This window comes from Anarhichas minor, unplaced genomic scaffold, assembly GCF_050575085.1.
Source record: "Anarhichas minor isolate MPS153535 unplaced genomic scaffold, ASM5057508v1 ptg000074l, whole genome shotgun sequence".
Lineage (NCBI taxonomy): Eukaryota > Metazoa > Chordata > Actinopteri > Perciformes > Anarhichadidae > Anarhichas > Anarhichas minor.
The window spans coordinates 2,868,062-2,881,012 of NW_027466520.1; the positions used below are offsets into that span (position 1 = coordinate 2,868,062).

Genomic DNA, 12,951 nt, shown 5'->3' on the forward strand with positions numbered 1-12,951 from the left:
ACTCAGAGCAGATGGTGGTGACTCTAAATGATCTGTTTCATAAGAGAAATTGGGGATTTCACCCGGCATGCTACAACATGGTTATTCAATTAGATTATTTTGAAGATTTTACATGCAATTTTCAAACGTGTTCCTCCTGAATAAACACTTATTTTTCAAACTCTATGGTTTTGTTTCCCAACCATTACTCACACACATCCTCATTTACATCACTGACACTGACTGCCACAACTCACAAACTAATTTAACTCTCACGCTGGGTTATGACAAATGACTGTTCCTGGTATACCAGGTTATACATTTTATTGATGGCATGGTGCTTAATTGGAATAGAGCTGCAACTAATAAATCATCTGCTGATTATTTTCCAGATCAATCGATTCATTGTTTTGTCCATAAAATGCCAGAAAACAGTGAAAGTTGTCCATTATAGTATCCCACAGCTAAAAGTGACGTCTACAAGTGTCTACAAACGTCTACAAACAAGTTCAAAAATGTAATATATCCAGTTGATTATCATGCATGTTAAAAAATAATCATCAAATCAAATTGGAGAATATCTGTTTAAAAAAATGACAAAAACAGTGATTCAATCGACTAATTGGTTTATTGACTCATCACACAAAACAATTAATTAACAGGTTGGTTTACACATGTATATAGTGAGGTAGCTACATGTACATGCAGGAAAATTAGGTATTTTAATACCACGATAATCAAGATTGAGTCATATATTAGAAACGAGAAGTATAATAATACAAACCATACGAAAATACAAAACACAGGATGCAAAGTAAGTAATAAAAACAGTTCTCGGTAAGAAATAGTCGCAATATATCTGGCAAATATAGTTTTATTTTAGAAAATAGCTAAAATAGACTTAATACAACACCCCTTTTATGTTTTAATCCAATGAAAGGAATTGTAATTTACTTTAATTATACTGTATATATGATAGAGTTGATTCTGTTTATTCTGCTCTATATTCTTCAAATAATAGACAAGTGAATTCAGTATCTTCTAACTTCTATCAGTTTTTCAGGGTTGTTCAAGAGCGTTTCATTAAGAACACCAATATTTCCAACAGCATTTGAAGGTAGCATCCTTCTAAGCTCATAGCCTCGCACCTGTGTGGCCCAAATCTCGCGATAACAAAGTCTTCACATGCAGTATACCCCAACGTTGCACTGAGAGGGGATTCTAGATCATATAGTGAACTCAAATCGACAATGGCATTTGTATAATCAGTGTAATCTAATAGTTTCAGGTAGTTCTCACGAAAAGATAGTTTAAATAAACAGACACCCTATCAAACATATGATAAACAGACACACCATGCTACGCCCTGCAGTGTTATTGTCCCCTCTGGATCTGACTACATGCAGGGCAGAATGAATGTGCTGGCAGCAGCAGAATGATGCAGCGATAGTAAAGAGACGAGGAATTTAGATTATTCTTCACAATCAGCTGTCACTTGGGTGGAGTGCAGTGACAGAACAAGCTGCTGTGCAGACAATAAAGAAGATCTGATATGATTAACTACTGCAGAGAGCAGAGAAAATGTCATTCATATGACCGACCGGTTTTGTGAATGCATCTCATTTATCTGTGACGCAAGAGGGATGATCAGACCTTGACTTGAATGTGTAAATTATTTTTATGGACTGCATTATGATATCTACTGCATCTAAGGTGACTCATTGTTTAATGCTAAATTAAAAAAAGCTCTCCTGTGTTGTGTAAAAGCTGTAAATGAACCATCATATTCAGTATCATATAACAGCATCTCAAATAATAGTTGTTTTCGGTTGCTTGTGTTGTTCTTGCGCCATTCGGTTGCACAATGAGAGACCATCCTGTCACCAAACTGTCCCACAACAGCCAACGAATCCATTCATCCAACCAGGCTCCTAACGAGCACAACAACCCACTTTGAAATGTAAATGGCATGCCTGAAATGTAAAAGGCGTGGTTTATCTAAGGAGTAACAAACATCACCATCTGTGCTGCTGCTGCTGCGTGCAGCTTGCCTTGAGGGAGACAAATTGTTTCCTCATCCAGAGATGGAGGTTAATGTCTCCGGAGATGAGAGGTAGTTTTTACACAAAGCTCTGAGGTGACACCGTCTGGGACAGCGTTGCTGCACGATGTGCTCAGCCTCAATTAAATTTTGCCACCTACTGTACATGTGGAAAAACACACAACCACACACGCTGAGAAGCCTCAGCAGTATACTGGCACTCTTTTTAGCGCCTCAAACCCTCCATTGGATATATTAATTTTGGCATCTGAAATGTTGCATTTAGGGACTGCATGAAAATGAATGGGGCAGAACCTTATGTTTGACGTTTTAAGAAAGCAAGACCCTCTTTATGGTTCTATTCGGTTAAGAGAGATAATGGTAACACGCATGCCTAAAATAAAACACAACATAAAATGTATTAAATTAACTTGACCTGGAGCAGGATAAGTTACAGACAATGGATGGCTATAGATTTAGCAATAAAAAAATGATCATTCATTTAAATTGAAAATGAAGTTTTCGCTTACATGCCTATTATGAGACGATTAGCTTCCTAATGCCCACATGTCCCACATTTTAAAGTGTTACATTGAAGCCCTGCTATGTGCTGACTGGTGAGAAACCATCTGTGATGACACTGCAGAGTGAGATCATATTACTGTAAGTCTCTGAGATGTATCATTTCCCATCCGAGGGGATTATTCATACAGACCAGCTTCACTGTAAAAGAGCCTCCTTCAACGACGAAGAACAACTTCAGACACGTCCAAGTTAAATGTACATAACTGAACAAAATGCATTACTGTGGTGTTTCATTTTTACCTCTTTACTTAAGATTTCATTAAACTAGTTGTTTGTCTTTTTATAAAATGTACCAAAACACTGACAATGAGGGAGATCTTGGGTAGACAATAATGAGAATAAATATGAAACCAAATTTAAATCAAACCCTGTGTACTAAAGATAATTAAAATCAAACACCATTACTGGAGCTTGTTTACAAGATATTTAGCTAAGGCTGATCTATAGAGGGAACCATAAAGTGCATCTTTGGGAAAAACCACATTAATGGAAATGCTATTGACTCGTTCAGCCCATAAAGAATTCATGGTCAGTTACTGATTGGTTTGGGAAACACTCAAAGGTGGCACCTCCCCAATATAGTCAACAAAGTCACAAAGCCTAAAATAATTCAACCCTATGTTGTGTCTTTGTTTAGTGTTTAGATAAATAAACACTAAACAAAAATAAATAAACATTATTTTCTTTAAATTACAAAACTGTCATAAAGCCATGATGCTACATCTTCCGGTCCATTAGATGGCGGCATAAACCTTAAACGTTGGTTTATCGTCACTATATTAAATACGAAGAAGAAATAATGACGACGGGACGTTAGGCGGAAGTGCCACCCCGCTGATCTTCTTCCAAGGCCCGCCCTCTGGAGCTATCAAGCGCTAGGATTGGCCAGGCGTCCATGCTTACCGAGGTACTGGTAACCTGATTGGTTCGCGTCATATGGCCTGACCAATAGGCTGTCCTGACCCTCATCACGACGCGACAGGCCGGTTCATGAAGAGCAGTGACAGGAGCTCACAATCAAGGAGACGCAAGGTGTCTGAGCGGCAATAAGGTAAGACAACTGACATTAACAGACCTTTTTATTCATTTATGCGTTACAAAGTCAACTAGTTGTTGAGTTGCATTGCCTGTTTACGTGACTCTCCAGCTCAAACGAAATAAAAATGGAGGACACAAAACGTAAAGCTAACTAGCTTAACTTACAAATGATGCTACAAATGTCACCTGTTCTGTGATGAGGAAGTAAAGAGGAGTTTAGCTACGAGATGTGATGCAACCTTCTGTGACCACTCCCAAACGGTTTCTTTACACTCCACGTTCACCTGTAACCGTGTTTATTTAATTTAATTAAAACAACTGGAAGCTGATGCTAATAACCAAATGATTGGGTCGATATTCTCATGAACTGATACAATAACAACATGCAGCAAACATATTTAAATGAGGCTTCCTCCTAACATCGTGTCAGGAAATTAATCTGCAAACATTTTGATAATTCATTAATAATTGTAGTTATGTTTCAAGCAAACTTCAAAATGTTGCTGATGACAATTAACTGAATATTTTAGTTTTTTTATGACATTTAGTAAAATAAACGACCAACTGAATAATCCAGAAAATATATAAAAAAAGAAACTGCCAGAATAATTGGTAATTAAAAGTAGCTGCTATTTCCTGCTTCAGCTCAGTAATGAGGAAGTGAGTTAAACTGTTGCATCAGTCCCTGTGAGGAGGAGGAGGAAGAAGATGATGTATGTAACACCACAGGTGTTTCTGTCAGTTGGAACAGACACTTATTCTTAAACTCTGACTGACTCCTTTGTGTAGTCTGCGTCTGACATGTTTATAAATGAAACACCGGTATCGCCGTTGTGATGTGGAAACAATGACTGAAGGTCACTTCTTCTATTATCTGGCCTTGTGTTGGTTTCAGTGAAGAACAAACTGCGTGTTTCCAGAGAAAACGTGCCATCTGATCGGAATAGAAACTCTGTTTATAAACCTGACTCACTGCACATCCTGTCCCCTCCTCCCTTTCTGCTTTTAATTTGTCTCTCACAACCTGCCAACCTCACCTCGTCTCCCACTCTGTCTTTGTAACAGCAGCAGCAGCGATGAATCGAGTGAGGTCTGCGTTCAACAGCATGGTAAGAGTTTGTTACTTGTTATCTTCTTTACGTGAATGCAGGACGTTTACTGGAATATGAATGGTGATGACACAGCATCAAAGTCACATTATGTGGAGACCAGACAGAGCCGGGGTTTTAACACGGGTCTGGTGGGTCTCGGGTCTCTCGTCTTCTTCTGCCTCTAGATCAAGAGCGAGCGCTACAGCAGGTTCACTCTGCAGCCGGCCGAAGACGGAGAGAGACACATTGAGGTGAAACTGTCGGAGGAGGCCTCTGAGACGGAGGGCCCGTCGGGGGGATCCCCGAGCTTCAGACCGGCTCCTCCACGTCGGAGCCGAAATACTATCTGCTACCTGGCTCTGGGGACCCTGCTGATATTTGTCATCGGTAAGACACGCTCATCATCATCGTCATCATCATCTGAATCATACAATAGATGACTATGAATATATTAGGGGAGAAACTAAGGAAAATACTGCAAATCTTTATCTTTTCTCCATTTTTATCTGTTTTTTGTATTGTCGATCATTTGCCAAACATTTCTATATGGTGCTATAATAATAAAACTTGATTGAATGATCTCTATATTTGTAAAGCACCTTACAGCAGTAAGGAAGCAAAAATAAAGGCTTAACTGCTCACACACAAAGAGAAGTTTGCATTGCTGTTCATGGTTTACTGCATTTGAAAACACACAGCAGACCGGTGCTAACATCTGAGAACCAGTAGAGTTTCTTTGAATCCGCTCCTCGTGTCTCTGTAATGTTCATCCTCCAGGCTACTTGCTTGGTTACCTCAGCCACCGTGAAACTCAGGTGCAGCAAGTGAGCTGTGGCAAAGAGACGGAGACGGACGCTCCTCTGGAAGTAACGCCAACTGCTGCTGCTGCACCAGCTGCACCAGCTGCACCAGTTCCGGACGTTCAGATGGACTGGGAGGACGTCACCCAACTCCTCGCGCAGAAACTCACCAGCCAGGCTTTTGACAAAACTTTACGGTACGCTGAGTCCTTCCAAAGTAAATCTTATGTTAATGTGGTGATGATTTGTGAGTCTCAACAGCCTTCCACTTCCTGTGAGGGGGGGAGAGGAATAATCCATATGAATGAACTGGAAGAGGGGGATCGGATAGCATTTTATTTTTAGAGAATACAAATGAGACAGAGGAAGGTTACAGTGATCATGTGAGGGATGATACCCAACAAGCTGCGTGACTGTAATGGATGACGCTGATACCAAAGAAGCACCCACAGCCAAGTTCTCAAGCTGCTCAACTATTCATGATTTCAATCGTCACACAAAGTGCAGGAAGGGTGAACTCGTACAATGCTGAACTACCACTGCAAGATATTTTGACTAACTATAACATTACACTGTGAATCTTTGTAAAAGGCTCTGTTGAAGAAGAAGCAGCAGATGTGTATCTATGACGGGCATGAAGAGTCATTTCAGGCCATTTGTGTCTCCGCAGTGACTTTGATTTGCCCAGACGTTCGGCAGGAAGTGCAGAAGACAACCAGCTGGCGAGCCGCATCTTTGATAAATTCAAGGAAGTGGAGATGGATCCCTGGACTGACATCCACTACGTTCAGCTGCAGACGCCAGACAGGTATTTCTTATTTGAGGGATATATATCTTTGAAATGGTGGGAGGATGGTAAATCTTAATTAAAGTATTAAGATTATTATTAATTATGATATAATTGATTAATGTATATTTCTGCGGGTTGGAACAGGTCGAGTGGGTGCGGGTAATAAAAATAAAAGGCAGGGAGCTTATAGAAAATAAGCTGCCGTAGAAAACGCTTCTAAAAACAGATTCATGATACTGTAACAAGCTTTTGACTTCTTATCTGCAGCGAGCGTCCAAACAGTGTCGAGTTCGGTTTAGATGTCTTCAAGCCTACAGGGTATCTGGCCTACAGTGCGACTGGCAGAGTTCAGGTGAGTCTTCCTTAAATAATCAACTTCAATTAAAAGTCTTTTAAGGCTCAGTAAACTGGGGCTTTGTCGCCTTTTTTTTAGCTTACAGCTGTCTGTGTTCGTAGGGCAAGCTGGTGTATGGCAACTATGGCCGTCAGGAGGATCTGGATGTTCTGCACAGCAAGAAGATTGAACTGACAGAGTGTGTGTTGCTGCTCCGAGCCGGAATTATCAGTTTTGCAGAACAGGTGACTGCAGATTTTGACGGCTTCTTCTGCCTCGTATCGTTTCTGTCTCTTCTACTAAAAGCTTGTTGTCCCGTCTCTGACTGTGTTGCTTCAGGTGGATAATGCTGCTACCAAAGGAGCCGCTGCTGTTCTCATCTACCCCGACACTACAGACTATGTAGCGGACACGGCCCTCTACGGGCATGTAAGTCTGCACCTACTAGTTGTGTAGCATGCCGTCATTAGCCAATGAAGCAAGTACAGTATTGTGCATTGACTTTGTGTCTGTCCTCATGCAGGTCCATCTGGGTTCAGGCGACCCCTACACCCCAGGATTCCCCTCCTTCAACCACACACAGTTCCCCCCAACCAAGTCCTCCGGTCTCCCCAAAATCCCAGCCCAGACTATCACCGCCAACATGGCTTTAGCTCTTCTACAGTAAGGACACACACACACTGAGGGGAACAGCTGTTCATAGAGCTCCTGGTGAAGCATTATCATCAAGTATTAACCCTGATTATGTTTACTAGGTAATTAATCGTACTTCTCTCTCTTTAGGAAAATCGAAGGTCCTGAATCGGATGCAAGCAGCGGTTTTAAAGGCGGCCTGGCGTCAGTGAGTTACAGACTGGGAGGCAGCAAGAACATCACCGTTGAGGTGAACAACGTTCTGGTCAACAAGGAGATCCACAACGTGTTTGGAGTCATCAAAGGATTCACTGATCCTGGTACCTCTCTCCTCTCTGTCGTCGTCCACAGTGGGATTATTTTATCTCCATCGTACATGTAGGGTAACGCTTTGGTGTCTGTTTGTGAATCTGCAGATCGCTATGTTGTACTGGGAGCTCAGAGAGACACCTGGGAGACCGGTTACGCCAAAGCTACCGTTGGCACCTCCATATTGATGGAGCTGGCCAAGGCCGTTCATGAGATGGTGGAGAAAGGTAACGAAGACGACGCTTACTAAACACACCACACAAGGGATTCATTAATATGAGGTTTAAGCAGTCCGTTTCCTCCATCACTTGCATTGGAATCATGTCAGAAAGGGATCTTTTAATAGCTGGTATTAACAGGAGGAATGATCACAGCAAGCAAAATCCTGTTTCAGTGTTCACCTGAGAGACTTGAAAGTTTCATTTTTAAGGAGGCACACAGACGTAACCTCTTAAAGGGACAGTGTGTAGGACTCTTGTGGTTGCAGATTACCATGGACTCTCAGTTACAGAGTTACAGCTTCTTCTCCTGCATGACATCAATGATGTGTTTTCTGTTTTCCAGATGGGTTCAGACCCAGGAGAAGCCTGGTGTTTGCAAGCTGGAGCGCTGGGGAGTACGGAAGCGTTGGTGCCACCGAGTGGTTGGAGGTAAGAACTGAAATAACAAGAGCTAGACATACAAAATATCTCTCTCCTGTAGTACTTATGTTCTCTGTTATGTGTGTGTTTGTTCTTAGGGTTATATGTCCTCTATTGACAAACGTGTTATCAGCTACATAAGCCTGGATGGAGCGGTCATGGGTAAGTACAGCACACGCCTTCATTACATCTCGCATGTTTTAAGGTTTCCAGTGGCTGACTTTATCTCCTCTAAAGGTCGTGGGAGCTTTATGGCGTCAGCAAGTCCGCTGCTCTACAGCCTCCTGGAGAACACGATGAAAGGGGTAACGACACAACAACTTAAATCTGATCAACTTCTGTACAAACCCCGAGGTGTTTGCATTCATTTTGATTTGCCTCGTCCATGCAGGTGAAGAGCCCTCTCGGTTCTGGCACTGTGTACGATATGGGGGGAAAGAGTAACTGGGAAGCCAAAACGTGAGTAGATAACCAGCATCATTAACCATTGAAGAGAAATGTGTACAAAGTAACAGTCTTTAATTGAACAACTCCAGGATCCTGTGGGGAAATATTTCTGAAAATGATATTTAAGACATTCCTATGATCCGTGGTAACCCTGTTTAAAGAGACCGGAGGAGTAAACTAGTACAGCATGCTCGCAAAGAAGCACAAATCAACATAAAGAATATCTAGATTAGATCATCCATCTTTTTGCTGTAGAATAAAACAAGTTGTTTTACGTTACTGTGTGCAGACTGAGGCCAATGACAACGGACGACCCCGCCTATCCCTTCCTGGCCTTCTCTGGAATTCCCTCCATCTCTTTCCACTTCATCTCTCCTAACGTGAGTCTCCATGCAAACCAATCTGTAGTTATGATAAGATGTACACAACCTACATAATTTTTCCTCGTTTGCTCAAAACATTCACATGTGAAATGCAAAAATGTCCTAAATTGTGATCACAGAACAGTCAGTTAATCCACATATTTGTGCTGTTTTTGTGCACATTATATTGAAATTGCGTCTGCAGACTGAGTCCTACACTTACTACGGAACCAACCTGGACACCATGGACCACCTGGATTACCAAACCAACCATCACACCAGTGACATGGCGGCGGTTGCGGCACAGTTTGCCGGCCAGATGGCTCTGCGGCTGGTCCACGACCACCTGCTCCGCCTGGATGTGAGCCGGTACAGCGGCGTCGTCACCAAAGCCGTGGTCCGAGTCTACAGACGCATCAACCAGCTCCTGCAGGTCGGTTTCACATCTAAACGCCGTTTGTTTCCTTTCCTATTATGTTTTGACATCCAGCTGGTAAGACCAGAATGTTTCCTCTTATAAATATGTTTGTGTTAACGCTTGTTCGACTCTTTGTTCTGTAGTCTGGGAAGCTGAAGGAAGTGAATCCCAACTGGCTGAACCGAGCACGCGGCTCCTTCAATCGCGCCGCCGGCAGCATCAACACCGACATCCTCAACACCGACGTCAACAACAAGGAGGCCTGTCGCATCCTCAACGACAGGATGATGAGTGTAAGACGCACACTGTGACACCTCTACGTCGTCACATGCATAGTCATTCAATCTTCTATCATTAGAACGTTTTCATCACCTCTCAGATGTGTGATGGTCTGCGTTTATGGTTCCAGGTTGAGCACACCCTCCTCTCTCCGTACGTGTCCCCCGTTGAGACTCCCTTCCGTCACCTCCTGCTGGGTCGGGGCGCCCACACTTTGGCGTCCATCGCCGAGACCACCGACATGGAGCAGCTCCGCACACAGCTGGCCCTGGCCACCTGGAACCTGCAGGGGTGCGCCAACGCCATGGTGGGAAACATCTGGGACATCGACGAGCAGATCTGAAGATGGGGAGGTGTGGGTGTCGTGTGTGTGTGTGTGTTGGCGTTCAATCCGAGGTAAGCAGAGGGAGGAGCTCCAATATCAGCACTTAAGCACAAGCTGTCAATCAGAGGTCGAAGCCCCGCCCACAAAGATCCAGGAGGAGATAGAAAAGTATAAAATACACTTTAATCACTTGAAGAAAAATGTACGCTACTGACCAATCTGCCTCCTCTCCTCCTGGCTGCAGATTGAAACAACATGGCTGCGACCTCTCGCCAAAACACTGGGAAACCTTATTTATACTTATTTATTTATCAGTGGCAGTGTCCACTATAAAGTTATCGTTTGTCTTTTTATACGACGTTATCGGAAGCAGTGTCTTCCATAATTATGACGGTTATACCGTCTAATCCTCCGGCAGCATCTGCTACACAAATGACTCCTCAACTGTTGCTGACTAAATGGAGCCCCTGATAAAAGATATTTAGGCCTTTATTCTCTCCTGTGTGGAGATTTTTTGAAGTTACTTCAGAAGAAAATGGCGTATAATCTGTCACCGTAATCTATATTTAAAAACGCATTGAAATGAAGGGTAGAAAAGGGTTTTTAGGATATTTGGAAATACTTGACTTAAAAAGACTTGATTTAATCTGCACTTGGTGGCAGAATAAACAATAAAAACCTTATTAAACCCCCTTCTTTTTTAGCAGAAAACTGAGCTGATTGGTTCCATGATTTGCAAGAAAGCCATTTATGTTGCACAGTGTACTCTGGGGCAGTTTACAGTACGATAAAGTTATCGGGAGCAGTGTCTTCCATAATGACGACACGTTATCGGGAGCAGTGTCTTCCATAATGACGACACGTTATCGGGAGCAGTGTCTTCCATAATGACGACACGTTATCGGGAGCAGCGTCTTCCATAACGACAAGCAGTGATGGTAGTTTTTGCCTACCAGTGTATGCGTGTGTGTGTGTGTGTGTGTGTGTGTGTGTGTGTGTGTGTGTGTGTGTGTGTGTGTGTGTGTGTGTGTGTGTGTGTGTGTGTGTGTGTGTGTGTGTGTGTGTGTGTGTGTATTTATCGGGAGCAGTGTCTCTCATATTTCACTTGGAAGAGTGGAGCAACTTGTCGGGGACAGTGTTTCCCAGAGTTTTATACTTGACATTTTCGTTTTGTCATAATTTTTTGATTATGCGCGTGTGCTTCTCATTTGTTTTTTCTTTATTTTTGCTTCCTGTATCATGCTACAACTCACCCGCGACACAATTTATTAGATTTCAGTTTTGTTTGCGCATCCGATCAATCGACCGAATACTCGAACACACAAGAATATTACATATGATCGCTCATTATATCCACTAGAGTTAGAAACAACCTTGTGTTAGTGACTGTAAAGATACAAACGTACACGACTCTCTTTGCATGCGTTTCCTCTTCACTGCACGTTACTGTCGCTTTAATGTCAACACACTCGGACCAGATTATAAACTTTTCAAAGGGATTAGGGTTAAACTAATGTGTTCTGTTTTTTTTTTTTGTTTGTTTATTTCGGTACGAAACATTTTTGTATCCAAGCTGCTGATATTTATACGAGCATTTTGTTCCCATTAAAGTTAGTCGGTACTTCCCCCAGAATATAAGGGGTATAAAATAACTAATTGCACAACAGTTCGTAAGTAAACGTGTTAAAAGAACAGTTTCAGTCCGTCAACCCAGTTTAAACCATATAATGAACTCCAGGATAACATTAAAATCCACTTTCTTTATTTGAACATGCAATCGAGACCAAACAAAATGGTTCATATTTTACATTATTACATGTTTGAATGCATAAAATCCTCTCCTGGTGTTACTTCTGTTGTGCTCGATACTGTTACAGCCCGCTTTTATTTTCCTACCAGAGTTAAACGTTACTTAATCCTGAGACAGGAAACTGGGAGGTTAGGAAATAGATTTTCTGCTGACTGTGCAACTTAAACACTGTTTCAAAACCTGTTCTTGAAATCATATTTCTGTGATCTCCATGTTCAGTAGAAAAGTGTAATAAAACCTTTTGGCTTAGCATCCAGTAAATCTGTGTCTGGTTGTGTATCATGTTGAAGGAAGGGAAATCAAATCCCTGATTTATCATTCAATGCATTCTTGTCTGAAAGTCGTTTTTTATTTTGCTTACAGCAAAATCAAACACTTGTATCCTTCCTCTTTTAAACGGTTCAATAAGGAATCGAATGACGATGATTCAGCCTGGATCTTCAAGCAGATGTGGCAACAGCAGTCCATGAGTGCCACTCTTCAATTAAGCAACATCTTTTTTTTATACTTCTGGTGCTCTGCTTTTCAGATTAAAAGCACAATTTGCATCCAGTGGTTGTTTTCCAACCCAGAGAAAGTGTAGTTTAGCATAAGTCTACATGTACTGGGCTTCACTAAATCTAGAATATAAATAACCATGTGTGCCCCATCTAAAATCAATTTTATTTAAATTCTTCACAAGTATCGAATACGCGTATCTCCTTAAAAATAATAAATAAAACAACTTTGACAGCAGCATTAAAAGGCTGATGTAGCTGAGAAAATAAATGTCTGTTTGTGAAATAAGGCTGATGTCTCAGCCATCAGTAGGACTAAATTAATGATGCACAAACTGTAATGTGTCACGGTTCACAGCTATATATAATATAATCGGACCAGTATTTTATAAACGACAATTTAATTATTAAATTAAATGTATTTAATACACATGAAACAAGAATAAAAAGGGTGAGATATCTGTATTAATAATTATAAAAAGTAAATATATTTTTTTAAATGACAATGGCCACGTTAAACCTGCGCTTTTATTTTGAAGCCTGAACCTGCAAACAGGAAGTATCAGAGCCAG

General features: G+C 41.6%; 1 protein-coding gene across 2 annotated transcripts; it reads left to right on the forward strand.

The window, feature by feature from the left end:
- The first annotated feature begins 3,574 nt into the window (after positions 1-3,574).
- tfr1b (transferrin receptor 1b) lies at positions 3,575-12,143 on the forward strand. Of its 2 annotated transcripts, none has more exons than XM_076080422.1 (19): positions 3,575-3,656; positions 4,709-4,752; positions 4,920-5,121; positions 5,512-5,731; positions 6,205-6,342; positions 6,592-6,676; positions 6,781-6,903; positions 6,998-7,087; positions 7,182-7,321; positions 7,442-7,611; positions 7,708-7,827; positions 8,165-8,250; positions 8,340-8,403; positions 8,479-8,546; positions 8,633-8,700; positions 8,978-9,068; positions 9,256-9,483; positions 9,612-9,761; positions 9,878-12,143. In XM_076080422.1, exons 2-19 carry the CDS (start codon positions 4,720-4,722, stop codon positions 10,088-10,090), a joined length of 2,289 nt encoding a protein of 762 aa, XP_075936537.1. In that variant the 5' UTR covers positions 3,575-3,656; positions 4,709-4,719; the 3' UTR covers positions 10,091-12,143. The 2 variants fall into 2 exon arrangements, with proteins under 2 accessions (XP_075936537.1, XP_075936538.1); XM_076080423.1 differs by having other exon boundaries at positions 3,587-3,656; positions 4,712-4,752.
- Positions 12,144-12,951: the final 808 nt, after the last annotated feature.